Raw genomic sequence first — 17,931 nt, forward strand, 5'->3', positions numbered from 1 at the left:
CTGAAGCTGTGGCAACAAAGCAGAGTTTGCAGGGTGGAGCTCGATATTTGCTGCCAGTACGAGAAGGCTGGAGTCTAGGAAGAGTCAGATTGCTTGCTAGAGCCATGCAGTAAGAGGAGACCTTCACATAGGAAGACAGAAGAGATGTGCATCGTGCCTTGGCTTCAACAGTGAATTGACGGAAGAATAAAGCTTCTTTCTACCTCATTTCTGCTGTGCAGTGGGAACACAGAGGTACATGAACAAGGTTCAGGGAGTAATCTTACTGGATAGGAGGCAGGCAGTCACTGAAAGCAACCTTTGGGACGTGAGCTCCAACATCCACTGCTTTAGTGCTACAAAAGGCTCGGGCTCCAAGGGGAGGAACATTCGGGCTCATGCCTCTGTGCACAGTGCCACTGCTTCTGCTGATGGCACACAGGAAGGAGAAATCATGCAGGAAGGAGAACTGGTGCATCATGTCAAATAGAGAAGGAACACAGTGGGATAGAGGAGTGCTCGGGAAGCAGACATGGGCATAATGTTTTCATGCTGGATTTTCAAAAGACCGCACGAATTTTATTACTGGAGAGTAATAAAAATTTCCAAACCCAGAAGTTTGTGTGAAGCCAGGAGTTACTTTCTTCAGGGATGCTGACTAAGCTGACTGCTTTCAAACCTGAAGGGATGACAGTTCTGTTAAAGTAAAACACTGTTCAAAAACATCCACTGGGCATCCAGTGCAAGTCAAAGTTAAACTTAGTAGAGAACTTCGAAGTTGTTACCCTTTTGTTCCAAAAGGATAAGCTACATGCAATTTAGAGAACTCTACGCAGTGACACCACCAGCGAATTACCTGGTAGCAACAGAAATATTACCTTTAATGCCATTTTCTTAAACAAAATGTTAACTTAAACAGAGGATATATACAAGACAGAATTGCATGCCAATCCTAATAAATATTTTAAATACATTGCTGAAATTGTTAGCAACTTTCAGAGAATTTTTTGAGACACTTTAAAGCTTGAACTTTTACTTTCCTCTAAAAATCACATACTCTGCGTCAGAGACCTTGTACTATTCCTACTGTTGCCAGCAACTCAGAGTTTTAAAGCGGATAGATTAGATCTGTTTGCCCTGGCGGATCCAGCTGAAGCAGTTTGCGAGCCTACCAGCCCGTTTCACCAGGAGAGGTCGGAGATCTGACAGCTGGGAATGCTCCTGCGCCTTTACAGCACACACTCAGGGTCTGAATCTGGAACTGCTAACAAAAGTGAGCTCTCAGCAAGGCACTGCAAACGGGAGCTGCGAGCTCTCTTCCTGCCACATCCGCAGGCAGCAGCATCCTCAATGCCTGTGACGATCTACTCAGTGAATCCAAGTCACAGCCCGGCCGTGCAGTTCAGCTCCACATTCTTGCCTCCTACTAACTTGTAAAGCAAGCTTAAGATTATTTGCCACTAGTAAGTCTTTTAAAGATACTGACCATACTTTACTTACTATATTTTGTATCACCACATATATAAAACAAGGTACGTGCACACGTACATATATATGCATCATTCATACATACACACACACATAAAATTATATATATTTATGTATGTAAAAAGATGCAGAGCATGTTTTCTCCATCACAGATAAATCTTTAAAGAGGACTGAATATTAGGAAAACTTTTGCGTCTCAAAGTAAAAAATAGGTGTTCTCATTTGATACAGACAGAATTCCTTAACTGCATTTCCTCTTTTACATATAAAAGGTACACATTTAGATAACACAATCCCTTTGGGAGGAGAAAAAGAAAGTGCTTTTCATATTCAAGATATCTTTCCTAAAATCGCTCCAGAAGAAAGTCTCCCAAGCCATGCAGAAGAAACATATGTGTTTGTAGTCATGAATTTGAAAGTAACCAAAATGAGTGCAGAAGTAAAAATCTACTGGAGTTTATTCCACTTGTAAGGAAACAACTACAATTCCAAAATGTCCTCTACAGAAGAAACCAGAGTTTAGGAACATGCAGTCTGTGTCATAAACGTCCTCTTTAGATATAGATATTATTGTGAGTTTCATTGGTTGTCAGTAACTTCTTCAAAATCTTTGTGCTTTCAGATACATCCTAGGAAAAGGAAGAGATGATGAGCATTAGCTACATTGCTGGTAAGAAAACAAAAGAAGCCTAACTGTCCTCTATTCCAATTTGTATTACTCTGAATATCAGTTTGATTAAAATGTTAACTGTGAGCAAAACTCTTGCGAATGAAAGTATCAGAGACCTGCTAAAGGCTCCATGTGAATTTGCAGTTCAACCACAGAGTGGGATTTGTTAATTTGCATTCCTCCTCACTTGTGTATGAGGAAGAGTCTGCACATTTGCTGCTGTTTTCCTTCAGTTTAAACATTTATGCACTAGTCTGCTTGACTTATTTAGCAGACCAGTATAAGCTGTGATGAAAACTGACTTGCAATTCCCATATTGAAAGATGAAATAAATAACTTCAGTACACACAAACCTCTTCTGTCAGATTTAAATCTAAGTTCAATTGGCAAAACTGAGGAAAGTGTTTTGAACCGTCTATACTTCAATTAAAAACGTTTCAGAAAGAAGCAAAACATACACTTTAGTAGCTATAATGCCATGATTTCAGAGCTGCTTGATTACTGCAAGACTGTTAAGAATCATCTTTAGAAATTCAGCCTTTTAATTCCAGAAAGAAGTTACAGATCAAAACAAATTTCTTAAGAAGCTTTGATGTAAATTTCTTAAGAAGCTTTTCACTAGAAGACAGGTAGATACAGAGCTAGAACAGAGCCATCCTGCATATGAATGTAGAATGTTAAAAAAAAAAATACTCAAAGGTTTTAACAGGACATGCTTCCAAAGAAAACCGCACCGTAAACAATGACAAGAAATTACTCCCTGATACACTAATACCACTACAAAAGCCTGAAAAGTCACAATGAAGTTTTGAGGGAAGCTGTAGATTCATTGTTTCTAAGCAACTTATAAACAGATGTAAATGGTTACAGCAGGTGCTATACGAGAAATCGTTGTCCTCTACCAATAAAATCTGTACATTTCCGTAAATTACATACATCAGCCTTTTCAGGTGGAATCCTCATAGGGGCAGATCAACAGCAGAATGCAAGAGATGAAAGACTAAAATAGACCAAATCTCCCATTAATTTTTAAATATGAAATCTTACCTTGACTAAACTCTTCAGGATTTTAGAAGAAAGCAGAGGCTTGAACGCTTCAATTGTAACTGTGTCCAGTTTGATGACATCAGTGTAACACTGATACAACACTGCAGGAATATGCCATACTTGACAATAACTCAAAACTAAATACGCGTGAAAAGAAAACGTGTGTTACATTCAGCAGAGAAGGAATCTCAGGTTCTGTGTATAAAATCACATTTGTTCTGGTCAGAATTTCAAAAGCATGAAAGTTTATAAATTAACTACTCAGGATCCTGACTGCTAGACCAGTCATCCCTCATCCCTCAAGTACACAAGAAAATAAACCACCAAAAAGTACGAAATGCAGTTGGTTTTTCTTCCTGGCAAATACCTTAACTGGAAACTGTATATTATTGGTAAACAAAAATAATATGAGTTTCTGTAAAATAAAAAAAACCAACCCAAACCCCTAAAACCCAACCAAACATAAAAACTCAAAACAAAATGCAAATGAGATACTTCTTTTCTAGAAAAATCATCCACTTTTAGCTCCTGCCAGACAAGTTTTTCCCTCATGATGCTACCACTAGTTTGGTACTCTATAATGAAAAGCCTTGGGGTTTTATCATATTACATAATAAAACTGTATCTATCTTTTACATGAAGTCGATCAGTAGCACTGTGAAACCCACTTTACCTGTAATATGCAGAAAGGACTTTAAGAGCCTCAGTTTGGATGCTCAGGTGAAAATAATTCTTAATAAAACATATTTAGTTCATAAGTAAAACGCTCAAAAAACCCAATATACAAGACACTTTGTGAGGCTATACTCAAGAATTTGCTAGTACTTGTCCTGCACATAAGGGGTAAAAGGATTTGTGGGTGGTTTTGAAATTTGTCCCTATTTTACAAGGCACCACATAAGACGTCAAACTGTTGGGAATTAATTTTCAAAAAACTAACTTGTTAGCCACTTCACACAATTAAGTAAAAATTCTAATTGCAATGGGATGCTCTTTAAAGTGAATTTTGTGTTGATACCAGCAGCCTCATAAATAATTGGAATTGCAAAATACCAGCAGCCGGAAGATCTCGCACAATGTTAGGTTGTTCCAGCAGTGGGCAGCAGACCTGCTCTTTGAATTCTTTTGTCTTCAAGGCTTTCAGGAATGGAGATGGAAGTGTTAAAGTGGATTCCTGAGTTTTATAATCAGCTACAGGACACGTTGAAAGAATGGTTACTTGCAAGCTCTCCTTTCGCATACAGCCAAAAACCTGAAATAAAAATGTTAATACATAAGCAAAATTTATCTTCTCACAATAGCAGTGTAAAAACACAAAGATTCATTTCAATTTCAGTGCAGATGGCAAACGGCACTTTAATTCAGGTTTGCAGGACTAACTAAAATTTGAATCATAACCTTCAGGTAGAACCTTCACGTGCATTGCTCTTGGGATGGAGATAAAAAAAGCAGCTAATTTATTTACCAAGTCTATTGATTTTCTTGAGAGGCTTTAGGTTTTCAGCACTTTCTGTTCACCTGCAAATAAATTAAGACTTACATTTTTACTAATGATGATTGTAGAAAGAAAAAGGACTCCAAATAAAACCAAGCTGCTTATGACAGGAAGTCAACCTGCTAAGCTGCAAGACATCTGAGATTGAAATCGTGCTCCCCAGATGTTCTACAGTACTTAAAAAGAGTCTTAATTTTAAATACTCAGATTTTATTTAATTATATTCAAGTTGAATTGAGGATTGTGAAAGATAACCTTAATTTTTCTACAGTTTTCCTCAAATTCAAAGAAACAAGTTTCAAAAACATTGTACAAAACATACTTTTGGATCCGTCACATGTCGTCACAAAACACCACCATGCTGCACAGCCTTCTGTTGTTTTTAAGAACGTATGCCAAAACGAGGAGAAGCACGATAAACATGCACCTTCCCTTTACACTGTCCTCTTCAGACTTATGATGAATAAGGAAATAGGGAATTTGGTAAACATTACAGAAACCTCTCTGTTTCTATATATGGTACCAATCAGAGAAGGGAAGCTGACTGTTCCCTCACATCAGCGTGTTACCACTGTAATATAAAACTGACATAACTTTTCAGAAGCACACATATTTTCAATTTACAGTATATTTACTTTGTTGGAAACACTGGCTGGTGTGCATTACTGTGACACTTTAGTCTGTATGTTCTCACTTTGTCAGTGATCACTTCCTGAGAAAACACATACAGAAGTAAAAATCTCACTCATGGAGACTGTGAAGATGCTCAGTGAATCAGAATTTATGAAGCATACAGAACAGGTCTGTAACTCACACTAAAAGCAGCAGATTACCAGCACAACATTTCTGCTGCATGTTTAAAAATACCAATAACCATGAAGTTTAAAAATGCTCAACAACATTGACTTGGGAAAACTGTACACTCCCACTGTTCATGAGTGCCCGCATTTGAAATAACACATATGTGCAAACAGCTGGAAAAACACAAATGGAGAAGACAGCAAAACCACAACCATCTTCTCTTTTGTAATCTTGGTTTAAATGAAGTGCAGGAATGCATGGCATACAGCAAAACCAAAGTGGTTTAGGTCTTAGGGTTTCTAAACTTTGAAGTGAACCATTACCTCCCACCCAAGTGAAATAAACTCTTCAACAGGCCATGGAGCTAAAAAAGACTAGTTTTCTACCAACTTGGGTCTGAAATCCCTGTATCATTCAGTGAAGTTACCCCAGTTTTCCACCCTCTTTGCCTTCCCGTCATCTCTCTGGCTCCCTCACACTGCTCATATGCTTCTCCTTTACAACCAAGTAATCCTTCTCATGCACTGGCTGGGCAACCTGACAGGGTAGACCGAGCAGGTATCACTCAGCTCAGGCTGAGGACTTGCTCTCAGCCAACATGCCACTTCTCATCTCACTCTTTGAACCTCTAGCCACAGCCTTACACAACCTCAGTGTTAACATAATAGCTTTAGAACCTCTGCTTGTTCATCAGATCAGCAGAGATTTAAAGGAAGGCAGGTTAGCAGACAGACACAAGACAAAATAAGCCATACTTCCCTGAGGCTAAGCAGTGACCCAAATCCGTACAGAAAATAAACAGCCAGAACATTGTCCCCTGGCTTTATCTTATTAAAATCAACGTGATGGTATTTGGAGGGACCTGAACGACCCAGCAGCATTCCTGTACCTGAATGATGCTGGGGTAAGGCACTTAGCATATGAAGCCTACGAACCAATGGGACAGATACTGCTTTGGAGGCACCTTCCTGTAGAGTTCCTCTTTGTGAAATGAACAGAACACACCTGTTACTAAAGATACACCTGTTATGAAACTCATGATGGATGGTGTCTGGTGATCCTTTGGCAGTCACACTAATGCAGACATGTTGCTATTTTTTAAGGAAGGATTCTCCCAGAGCTGAAATGCATGTGAAATAAGCCATAGAAAGTTTAAGACAAACAGGAAAAAGGTTCAGAAATTAGTTAAGGGCAACAAAATTGAAACTGTCCAAAAGAATTATTTGCACAGTTGGTAAGTTACAGTAGATACAACTAGCAGCATCTAGAACAGAATTTCACAGAATCTGCAGATAGTAAATTTGTTCATTTGTTGGATATTTAAGAAAAGAAAGCCACGGGGAAATCAGTTGTTTACAACGCTGTCGTGTTTAGAATATCAGAGAGGAAGAGACACTTACACTAAGATCCCCACCCCTAAGACTTCATTGCTCAATTTGCTGTCTTGCCAGTTTTACCTTTTCAAGCCACTGGAACTGTTGATCCTCAGCAACGTAGCAACTACACTGGCACAACAAAACCTTAAAAAAAAAAAAAGTTGCGTATATGGTTTAAAGAGCACAACAACAGCTCACAATCATGTGTAAAGATGATGTGACTGCAGCCAACAATTTGTTCATCTTTCTTGGGCTTCTTCAACTCTATTTCAGCAAGAATTTTTCATTCACAACTGATGTGAAGCAATCGGGTTGTCATACATCATCTTTGTACTGAACTTCATGTGCCACAACCTCAAATAGTTTTAGCAGGTGAAACAACCCTTCAGACTTTTGATGAGATTAATCCACAATACGGCAGCCTTAGTGCTTCATTTGCCCTGGGCGGGGGTGGATGAAGGTTGCTCTCTTTTCCAGAAAGCTAAAAATATAGAGGAATTCATGCATAAGCCACTTACTGTTGGATCTGATATTAATCGGTAGAACAAACAGAAAGAATCTGTTGGGAGGACATTCGTTGTGTTGGATGTTCGACACCACTCATTCCACAGCTTCACAACTCCAACTACTTCCCAACATACAGAATCCAGAATAAAAGAAGACAGGAAAGCTGCAAAAAACCAATACATACTGTTAATTTATAAAGAATAAAATCCCTGTTCTATAAATAAATACCCAAAATTAATTATTTGTTTATTTGCAATCTCAAGTTAAAAAAAGGTAATAACTTATTTTTATCAACATACATTTATTGATCAAATCCACCAAAGATCAAGAATATGAATAACCTCACCTTATTAAGACTTAAAAGCAGTTCTATCTATAGAGAACCCTAACATCAAAAACATGTATTCTTAGGAATTACATCACTATGGTCACCTTTGATTCCTTTAGTATACGCTAAGGATGTAAATATTACATCTCTAATATTTCTTGACACACCAGAAATAACAGATTTTTCAAAAAAAAAAAAAATTAAAAATTACTAAACTAGCAAGGTAGAACTATTACACTGGCTTTTGGAAGCAGTGACAAGAGTATGCATGACTTAGTGGTAAAAAGACATCTGAAATCAAATGTTTGTAAATCAAATTCCTGTCAAAAGTTACTGTTAAACAGAAGACAGATCTAAAATATCTATAACTATTTTTCAAAGAAAAAATCTGAACAAATAAAAAACAAATTAGCCAAGTTAACTTCGATATCGTCTAAATGTCATCTAAATGTGATTCAAATGTAAGGAAGACTTAAAACTTTATATCCACAGTGAAACAGCTGTTAAAACCTCAAGACCTTGTTAAGTGTGTGTGGGAAGGGAAGATGACGTTTCAAGACTCTAGGCCTAATGAGTATATAACCACCTCAAAAGAAGGTATTTTGAACAAGCAAGAATTAGAATGTGAAAAAGGGACTGGCTGATTAAGGAAAAAAGTAAAAAAATAAAAATCACTGTTCATTAGAAATTAAAGAAACTACAGCTTATTGACCCATAATTTTACATCTTTGACAGATCCTTATTTCAAAACACTAAACTGCACTGAGAAACTTGCTACTATTAAAAGGAAACTTTTGCCAATTAACAAACAATCCAGGAAAATCTACCAAACACAAGTGAGAGAAGTGAAAAGGGGGGCTATCCCAGCTAAAATCCAAACCACACTTTTCTTCTACCCTTCAACTGAAAATATATTACTTTACCATGATCTGACAGGAGGAACAAGCAGCTGTGCTTTACATGTACAGACTAACTTTGACTTTCTCCGGACGGCTCAGGGTTAAAGCTCTGCTCCCCAAATGAAGAGCTGGACACCCCTACGGACCATTCTCACGGCAGAGACCGACGTTAAAATAGACTGTGGCAAAGGCAGCGTCCTGTGCCACACTGGCAGCAGCAGCAGCACTTCAGTCTCAGAGGGTTTGTTTTCGCAGCTCGCACCACCTACCTGCAGCGTTATGTCCTATCGCTACTATGAACTTGGAGCACACGAACGGCTCGTCGGCAGAGCTTCCCGCAGACGCGCCCGACTTCAAGGTCCAGAGGACGTCGATCTCCCTGGCAAAAGAGGCGGAGGGCAGTGGAGCAGCGATCCCCCCACCCCACCGGGCCCAGGCCCGGGCCGCACCATCAGCGGCGGGGAGAGCGGCCGGGGTGCCCCGTTCGGGCCGGTACCTTTTCTTCTCCAGCTCCCTGCGGATCTCCCGGTCCTCGGGCGTCTCCTCGCGGGCCTCCTCCGCCGACTCCTCATCGTCCACGCCGGCGCGGGACGGCGCCACCACCACCTCCCCGAAGAAGGTCGCCATCACCGCCGCCCCGCCACTCACCCCGCCGGGCAGAGCGCCTGCGCGCCGAGACACTCTGGTTCGCCGGCACCACCGAGTTCCGCTCCGCCTGCTGGCGCTCTGGCCTCGCAGACCATAGAGCGGCCGCCCGAAACAGCCGCTTCGACTGCCAGGCCCCCGGAGAAGACCGCCCGCCCACTGCACCCCCCGTCCCAGCCCCCGGCAGCAGGAGGCTCCGCTTTACGGGGCGGGGGAGCCCCGCTCCCTCCCCCGGCCGCAGGTCTTCCCCTGCCCCCGCCGAAGCGGCGAGGGCCCCGCGGCGGCCCAGCACAGGTCAGCGTAGGATGGAGCAGCCCGGAGCAGAACCACCCTTCCCGGCCCCAGGGCAGCGGTCCGGGGCACGGGGATGCGTGAGAGGTCGGGGGATAGCACATGGCACGTATGGCACATGTGAAGCACAAATACATCAAGGTTAAACATACGTGTGCAAATAAGAGTACAGTGACAGTTCTGAGAGTAGCTTTACTTTGGCCCACTTCTACGTGCACATCATAGAACTCTTTAATATTGAAAAATTTGAATCTCCTACGTGATGTCCTGCACGTCTAGTTATTTTCCTCTGGTCATGCTGCCCATTAGCCTAGTCACAATCCCAGATTCAGGTCCTGCTTAAAAGAAACCAACCAAACACTCCCCCCCAAAAAAACCCACCCAAAACCCAAACCCAAAAACCCAACAGCTTACACATGCATCACATGAAGCAGCTTTATTTAAAGATACTACTTTTACAGGTCTACTAAATCACTTCCCTGAGTACGGCTAGACCAAATAAAGAATGCTGAAGGAATAAAGTTACCAGGAAGATGGAAGAACTGCTTTCTGCAAGGCTTACATCAGCCAGTTCTGATAAAAGCTCATTTAAATAAATAAAAAAATAAAATTCAAACTCTTAGAGGGTGTAAGAGTAACAAAAGTCCCTTTCCAGTTTAATTGTGTCTCCTCCTACTGGCTCTTTGCAACCTGACTGTATGTAGAAAATTAGGAAATACAAACCAGCATTTGCTTTGCTTAGAAAATAAAATAAGCCAGTAATTCCCCTCTTGGATTTATCAATACAGAGGCCAGAACCTTCTCCCAGCTTTTGGGGTCACCACAAACACATAGTGCATGAGGGCAGTGTGACAGAGAGCACAGCATCTGAAACAGGGCGAGAAAGAAAACCATATTTTTAAATCTAAGCCTGAATTACAAATACAAACCTACCGGCCCAATTTTAGCTATTTAAACTTAAGATTAATAAAAACTCTGACTTTCACTTAAGAGCTATTATACCAATATTTATTCCTATACTGGAGTTTATACTCCATAGAACATTGATCATAAGCAACTGCTGAACAATGTATTAATTTTATGGATAATATAAAAATACCAGTTGACTTACTCCCTTTTAACAAAATTGCCCCTAAAAGGTAAGATACACAAAGCCACCTCGAAGTTTCATCACTAAACATAACCATGTGCATATTTTAGAAACCAACTTAAAGAATTCAGATAAACACGTATCTTAAATTTACAAAATTCTACCATATCATATTAATTAAAGACTATGCTCTAAATAAAGAGAATTCCCGGGGCAAGAATGATATAAACTAGGTTATTCTTGGACTTCATATAGAGGTTTTAAGGGGAGAAAGAAAAAAATAAACTATTTCTCTATACTGAGATACCATTCTAGATAGCAAAATGATGTGATGGTAAATACATCTTTTGGCACATGATGTCAGCAATGTTGTTGTTGGAGAAGTGGTTCTCACTGACTGCTGGTAAGCGGCATGTGGGAGTCCCTTTTCCATTACTGCACTTCCCTTTGTCCAAGCAGTTCTGCCATTAATGACTGTGATTGTGCAGCTGCACTAACTTTTTTTTTTCTCCCTAAAAACCCTTCCAGATGGTGCTACCAGTCCAATCTGCTGGAAAACTAATTCACAAACTTGCTATTTCAGTTAAAATAAGCTGGGTTAGGATAAATCTAATATTCTAACATATCTCCTTTTGAACGAGATCAGGAATCACCAAGTCTTACTAAGTGTGAGAAAGGGAACCAGCAGAGCAGGGGGAGGAAACGTATAGTGGAGAGTGGCGAAGGAGTGGAGATCACCAAGCGCCCGATGCTGGACTGAAGGCAGCGATAGTGGGGCTTCCACCAGCCCAGCTCCAGGGAAAAGCAAGGTGACAGTTGAGAGGTGCTGCGCCTTCTCCAAGTTGATATGGGGCCAACCACGAATTTACACATTTTTCCTGGAGAAACTGTCTCCTCTATCTTCTACGCAAGAATTATTTCTTGTCAGCAACAGCCACTTCAAACATTTCGAAAACAGGAGATGCACTGCAATAATCAGAAACTGATAAGGTTTAATTCAGTAAGTCTAACATTAAAGCACTTAAAAGTTTAAATATGGAAGAACAACAGAAATGTAGCAAAAAGGTCTGGAATGTAAGGATCCTGCACCTCAAGCTTTTCACGCATAAAGAAAACAGAACAAGTGTTTTGATTGTTTTTCTATTTTATAAAGAAAACACACAAAAACCCTTAGGCCCAAGAGTTCACCTGCATTTCATATTCCTAAGTTTACAGTATAGAAGTCACATTAATGAAGATAGTACTACCTGTCAGCATAAACCCTCTCTCCACCAGCACCAATATGCCTTTTTAACTGACAAATACGCTTTTTCACTGGTAACTGGTTCTAGTTGCATGTTATCAATAATGGAAGTACAGAGCATTTAACATCTGTACTAATACAAGTTGTAAAGTTACTAGCCTAGTGACCGTTCATTACTCTTTTGATGCAATGCTAGCATCCACCAGATTTTTATAGTGTATAGTATGATTTATAAGCCTGTTACTATTGTATATGATTTCATACAGCATTAGAGGCGTTTGAAATCTGTTCTTGAACGTCGTTATGACCTAGGTAGTATTCCATTGCAGCACCCATAACAATAATACTCAACATACTGCTATTAACCTGTTGCGCAGTGTTTTAACATTTTTTAACTCTTGTTATATGTAATAAAATACCAGTAAAGACAAAAAATTGCCCCTATAATGAGGCACATTTTGGCATCTGTGCTAAATGCTGCTACATGGGCAGGCAAGTGCAAGTCAAAATATGAAAAGGAGAAAGTCATCATCTAATCACATTCATAACTTTTTCATAGAAAAATATAAATATATTCCCTGAAATGTAGGACAAAGAAGAGCCAGCATCCATCATGAGTTCTAGTGCTATTACCATAAAAAAAATGTGGGCTGGCTTTTCCTTTTAAGGTTACGTTTCACAATCTATATCATCTAAACTTCTGTCATAGTCGTCGTCGTCGCAATCATCGTATCTCACAGTCCGTCTACCACCGTTCCGAGTTCTTATCTTAGAACGCCGATTAGCTCTTCTATATTTGGTGTAATCCAAATCTTCAGAGTCATTTTCTTGGTTAGGTTTCCAACGTTTCCTTCGCTGGGGTCTTCTGGAAGGCTTAGGTGAGTTGGAATTGGTAATTTCTTTTCTAACGACTTCCAATTTCCTTTTCCTCTTTCTTGTTTCTGTGGCATCACTATAGATACTGTTATCGGTTCCAGAGTCTGAATCAGAAGAACAATTGAAACTGGCTTTTGAACTTCCTGCAGTCCCAGGTGCTTCCACGTTCTCTGACACTGAGCTTTTTTCATCTTTCTTCCCCCCTGTTTCCAATTCTGCTGTTTCTTTGAAGTCATCCAATAATTTTGATCTTTTGAAAGAAGCTCTAGATTTTTTATTTGATGGTTCTCTGATATTTTTAGTTTTTTGTTTTGCTAGGTCAGAATCTACCTCCTCTTCAGAGTTGCTCATACGATGGTTGGGGGCTGAAGTCGACTGACTAGAACTTGCCCAGTTTCTCCCATTTTCCATCTTGTGGTTTGTGGAATTCTCCTCTGAAGAGTCATATTCGAGATTTTTAAGAGCTGCAGCACAGACTGCTTTGCCTGCCTGCTTGGGGTTATCATCATTCTGCTTTTGAGTCACTTTTATCTCTGCCTCAGATGCTGTTTTTTCATTCTCAGACTCACTAATGTATTTTCTTTTAAGACTAGATGATTCAGGGCAGGACACGTTTTTTCTGCCAGAAAGCTGTTCTTTCTCATTTTCAGACTTGAAGCAAGCATCCATCTCCCAGTTGCCCATCAGTTTCTTCCTAGATACTGCAGACACATTGCCATGAAGCTGCCTTCTGTTCTTTTTTACTGTGTAAACACTTTCTGAGCTTGATAATTCTTCCTTTGTATCGCTCATTATCTTAATCTTATTAGCTGCCAAAGTGGCACATCTGCGTGGATTTTTCTTCTCAGTCACATTAGACAGCTTTATGTGTTTCTTGTAGTTAATGATACATGTCCTGCTCCTGAGCACTTTTGCACTTTGTCCAGTCTCCTCAGATGTTGATTCTACAAAATATAGATTTAAAAATTCTTTTTAGTAACTTACATTCCTGAAATAATTATTTTATGAAGAACAAACACTACTGCCTTTAATAAAATACACAAAAGCTTTTTTTTTTTTAATGTCATGTGCAATTTATCTTAAGCCTTTAATAAAAATACCATCGGCCAGTCCCAGGCATACTTTTAACTCTCAGGATTACTCTATTGTGTTGAGATAATGAAAGGGTTTGAAAGTAACATTCTTTAGCATCACTCTAGTCATTAACTTAGAAATTACAAATTACCTAACTTAGCAAACACATGCTTTCATATTACTAATACTTCTATCTTTAGAAGCTATCATATTCGTACTAGAATGAACTTTCAAAATGAATTATTACACATTTTAGACCTTTTTATTCTAAAAAAAAAAAAAAAGAGATTAAAATATTGTATATATCCACAAGCCCCAGATGGATCTCACAATTTTGAATTGTTTCACATACATAGAAAACATTTAGACTGTTCAGTTCCTTAGTAACTTAAACAGTAAGACTGCTTCCAACAGTGAATCTTCTATTCGGTATTTTTATTTTTAATATAGTGCTTGCTTCTTATGTTGGGTTTTAAAACAAATATTTGATCTGTAAATAATGTGAACAATGCTACGAAGATCAACAGTTTAAACTTTTACCGTCTAAATAAAACAGAATTACTCATAGGTATCAATAAAAATTAAAAGTAGAAGTTCTTGAAGTAAGTTTATTTGCATAGACTTGATAAAAAACAACAAAATTTTGCTACTTTTGCAGAAATGCATTTTGTAAAGTTAGCTTTCCAAAGATTGTTGTCTGTCTTCAATTTCTTTATAGCTGTTACTGATTTTATGAGCAAAATGGATAAACTTATGCACCATTAAAGCCCTTACATTACATTAGCCTATTATCTCCTGATAACAGCCAATTTTGTTCTAGCTTAGACTCATTACTTTCAATGATTCTCCAGCTGTACTTAGCAAACAGAGGGAAAAATCACAGCACCTGCTGTATATTTGCAGAACACTAGGCAACTAAATTTTTTTTCAAGTAGAAGTTTGGGGAAACGAGAAGTTTCTAGAGGGCATGCTCTCTTGACTTCCTTTACAGAGAGATGAAACCAGCTTGTCTTGCTAACTTTGTAGAGACTGTTTGAACTGCTAAAGGCCAAATGCCTTCTGAGAATGACAGCCACCCAGACCGGGAACGCTAGCCTGCGACTTAAAAGTCAAGTAAGGTTCAATTCCTTGCTCCTTCTGGCCAGCTTAACCAGACACATTAGCACTGCAAGTCATTTGTACTCTCTTGTTCCCCAACTCCTCATCTGTGAGGTAAGGATAGGGCAACATTTTTCCTAAATTCTGACAAGAACAAATGCAATGAAGATTAATTCCACAAAGTAAAAAGTTATGGAGGACAGATTCAAACGTCCAGCTTGAGTACCAATATTAAAATTCTCTTCAGAGACCAAGGCTGGTCATTTTATCAATGTAAATCTTTTTAGGTACTATTCAAGTATATTCCTATTTTGACATTTCCAAAGGCTAATTAATTTACTGTCTTTTCTAACAGTTTCCAGAAATTATACATGAATACTACTGCTGTTACTATTTGTACTTTGTGATTTTACAGTCAAAACATAATACATAATGCTATATAAAAGGTGAACTAATTCACAGATTAAAAAAAATATGAAGAGCTAATGCTTAAATTATACACTGGCCTCCAATACTATCAAGTAGACACGTACACAACACATGGCTGCTGCTCATAGCTGCTATGAGGTAAGCCTGAACAGGCAGGAGCAAAGAACTTTAACATGGTAAATTACACTCAAAATAGGAAAATACTGTAAGTAAATGTAATGATACATCATAACATACTAGTGGTGGCAAACAACAGCACACAAGTTACTAGTGCAAAGAGACATTTTGACCAGCTAGTAAGTGTGGAAATGTATAACCCAACCCTAGGATTAAGATTCCCCTACATTTGGTTTGAGCTATACTTGCATTCTAGAAGGGCAGTTTGGAAAGGTGGAAAAGATTGCCCAGCCTTAATGCTGAGTGCTAACTTAATCCCCTTTGGCCATCTGAAGAAATAAATGTTTAAAACTTAAAGACATCACCTGGAACTATTCCAAGAAAGGCAGCTTAAAAAAAAAATAAATACAATGCACACAATGATTTTAGCTAGTTTTTCACAGAGATAGGTGCTTAGCTGTTTATAGATGCATGTTTTGTGGAAAAAACCCTTTATCATAATAAACAGATTATGAAGTATTTTCAAAATTTCAGCAGCTAATTCGTAAGATGGAATGCAAGACTGAAGCATAAAGGATTCCAGGCTTTCTGCAACACACTACCAGAATATTAAATCTATACTTTGTATACAAAATCTTAAATTGGAAGTAAATTTGTATGAAGCTCATCTTATTTTTTAATTAAAGCTTAATGAAACTACACAATGAACTTCCTGAATTAAGTGCTGCAAAGGTACAAACAGATTGCCCAGGCAGGCAGAGGGAGGATTAAATAAACTCCACTTACCAACAAAAACTGGGAGAACATTTAAAAGAATGGCACCAAGATATGAAGGCCTTGCCCATCAAGTTTACCATTGTGACAAGCGGTCCTGGAGCTCATGCCATCAAACTCTAAACATGGAAGTCCAGGCTGCAACACCAGGTAGAATACCCAGCCGTCCCTCGAGTCAGTTTATCTGCAGGATGCGCTACAGTCCACAAAGTATTTCCCAACCCCTATTGACCAGCTACTCAATTTATGTGGAAACTTTGCTTTAGGTTTTTTTAACATATACAAAACCATACTATGTATCTATAACATATTATACAAAATTTAGTATGCATTACAGTACTAAACTATATTTTATATAGTGTGTGTAAATATATATATAAAAAATACGTACTAAAAAACCCCCCAAAATTTCCACATAAATTGCTTAGCATATATAGTTATATATAAAAAGAACATATATTTATTTGAAAATAGATACTATATAAATACATATATGCCTATATGTATGTATTTAAATAAAAGCATGTATGTACTCCAGCAGTACCTAACAAAAACTTTTAGAAGTACAAACAAGTTTAGCTTCCTATTTACAGTTAACTATCGGACTCTTTAGAAAAGAATGATACATGCATCAGTTTGGCAAACCACAGTAAAATAGGCTGTGCTAACAGTACATCTGTTGTAGCATCTATTCACTGTTGAGGAGAAAAAAATGAGCTGGAAAGGGCACCTGCTAATTTAAAAATAATTGACTACCTGCGGCAATATCTCAAATTAGATTAAAGATTAAACTGAAATGGAAAATAAATATTGTGTTTTACCATAAACATTGTCCAAAGCTAGCTATCAGTTCACATACAGGACAACTCATGTTTCAACAAAAAAACAGGGGGAATAACTCACAACGTAAAGAAAACTAAATGCCCAAAAGTTACTTGCCTATAAGGAACACTGTGTAGGACAATGATGTATTCCACTTTCACATAAAAGAAGCCTCAAACTTGGCCCTATGTCTTTAACCATCCTGGTTCTGAACAAACTGGAAACATTAAGTTTCTTACTAAGTTAACAGTATAGTGAACCCTCTCGGCAGATGACTGTACAACGAGACCCAAACAATTCAAGTATTCATGACTGTATTTTATCCTTACTGACTTTTAAAGAGCACATTTCATGGCCTTGTAAAAATGTAATGATACTTGCTCTTGCTCCATACTTACCTTAAGGATTTCCTTTAGATGGGGTGTCTTAATTTGATTTAAGAGTTTTACAAGGGCATCAGCTTAAAAATTTTGGTCAAACAAAAAACTGACATTCTACTGTGTGTGCACCTCAACATTTGGGTGGTTATACAGGGCAGAGGATGTTAAACATTTTGTATGAAGTAAGACTGTTCCATAATAAATGAACCCTCCTTAAAGCAAAAAGATGGATATTAAAGTAAAAAATGTAACATTTATTTTCTTACTGATTCTCATTAATATCTTTGATAATGCTATTTGATTGTTAAGCAAAAGCAGCCCTAGGCAACTGATAATACATATTGATACTTGCCAGTGTCTGGCTCCAACTGCACATGGAAAACAGCACTGAATTTGCTTTTATGATTGGCAGTTTTACATAGTGGATAAACACTGATTGCTAAAGAAACTATGGACAAAGTAAAAGGATGATAATTATAAAAGAATGAGAATTAACAACAAC

At 38.5% G+C, this 17,931-nt stretch overlaps 2 protein-coding genes across 3 annotated transcripts in view; both read right to left on the reverse strand.

Moving 5' to 3' along the window:
- Positions 1-834: 834 nt before the first annotated feature.
- Positions 835-9,270, reverse strand: PSMG1 (proteasome assembly chaperone 1). Its single transcript, XM_054809193.1, has 7 exons — positions 9,087-9,270; positions 8,860-8,969; positions 7,375-7,526; positions 6,938-7,000; positions 4,238-4,436; positions 3,185-3,321; positions 835-2,096 (listed from the first exon to the last, which is right to left on the reverse strand). The coding sequence occupies exons 1-7, from the start codon at positions 9,215-9,217 to the stop codon at positions 2,022-2,024; spliced, it is 867 nt and encodes a 288-aa protein (XP_054665168.1). The 5' UTR covers positions 9,218-9,270; the 3' UTR covers positions 835-2,021.
- A 687-nt stretch (positions 9,271-9,957) lies between these two features.
- BRWD1 (bromodomain and WD repeat domain containing 1) overlaps positions 9,958-17,931 on the reverse strand; it is a 62,599-nt gene continuing 54,625 nt past the window's right edge. For both annotated transcript variants that reach the window (XM_054812778.1, XM_054812777.1), the window contains one exon: positions 9,958-13,679. In XM_054812778.1, coding sequence (XP_054668753.1) covers positions 12,529-13,679 — 1,151 coding nt within the window. In that variant the 3' untranslated portion in view covers positions 9,958-12,528. The remainder of the gene's footprint in view (positions 13,680-17,931) is intronic.

This window comes from Grus americana, chromosome 1, assembly GCF_028858705.1.
Source record: "Grus americana isolate bGruAme1 chromosome 1, bGruAme1.mat, whole genome shotgun sequence".
NCBI classification, from domain to species: domain Eukaryota; kingdom Metazoa; phylum Chordata; class Aves; order Gruiformes; family Gruidae; genus Grus; species Grus americana.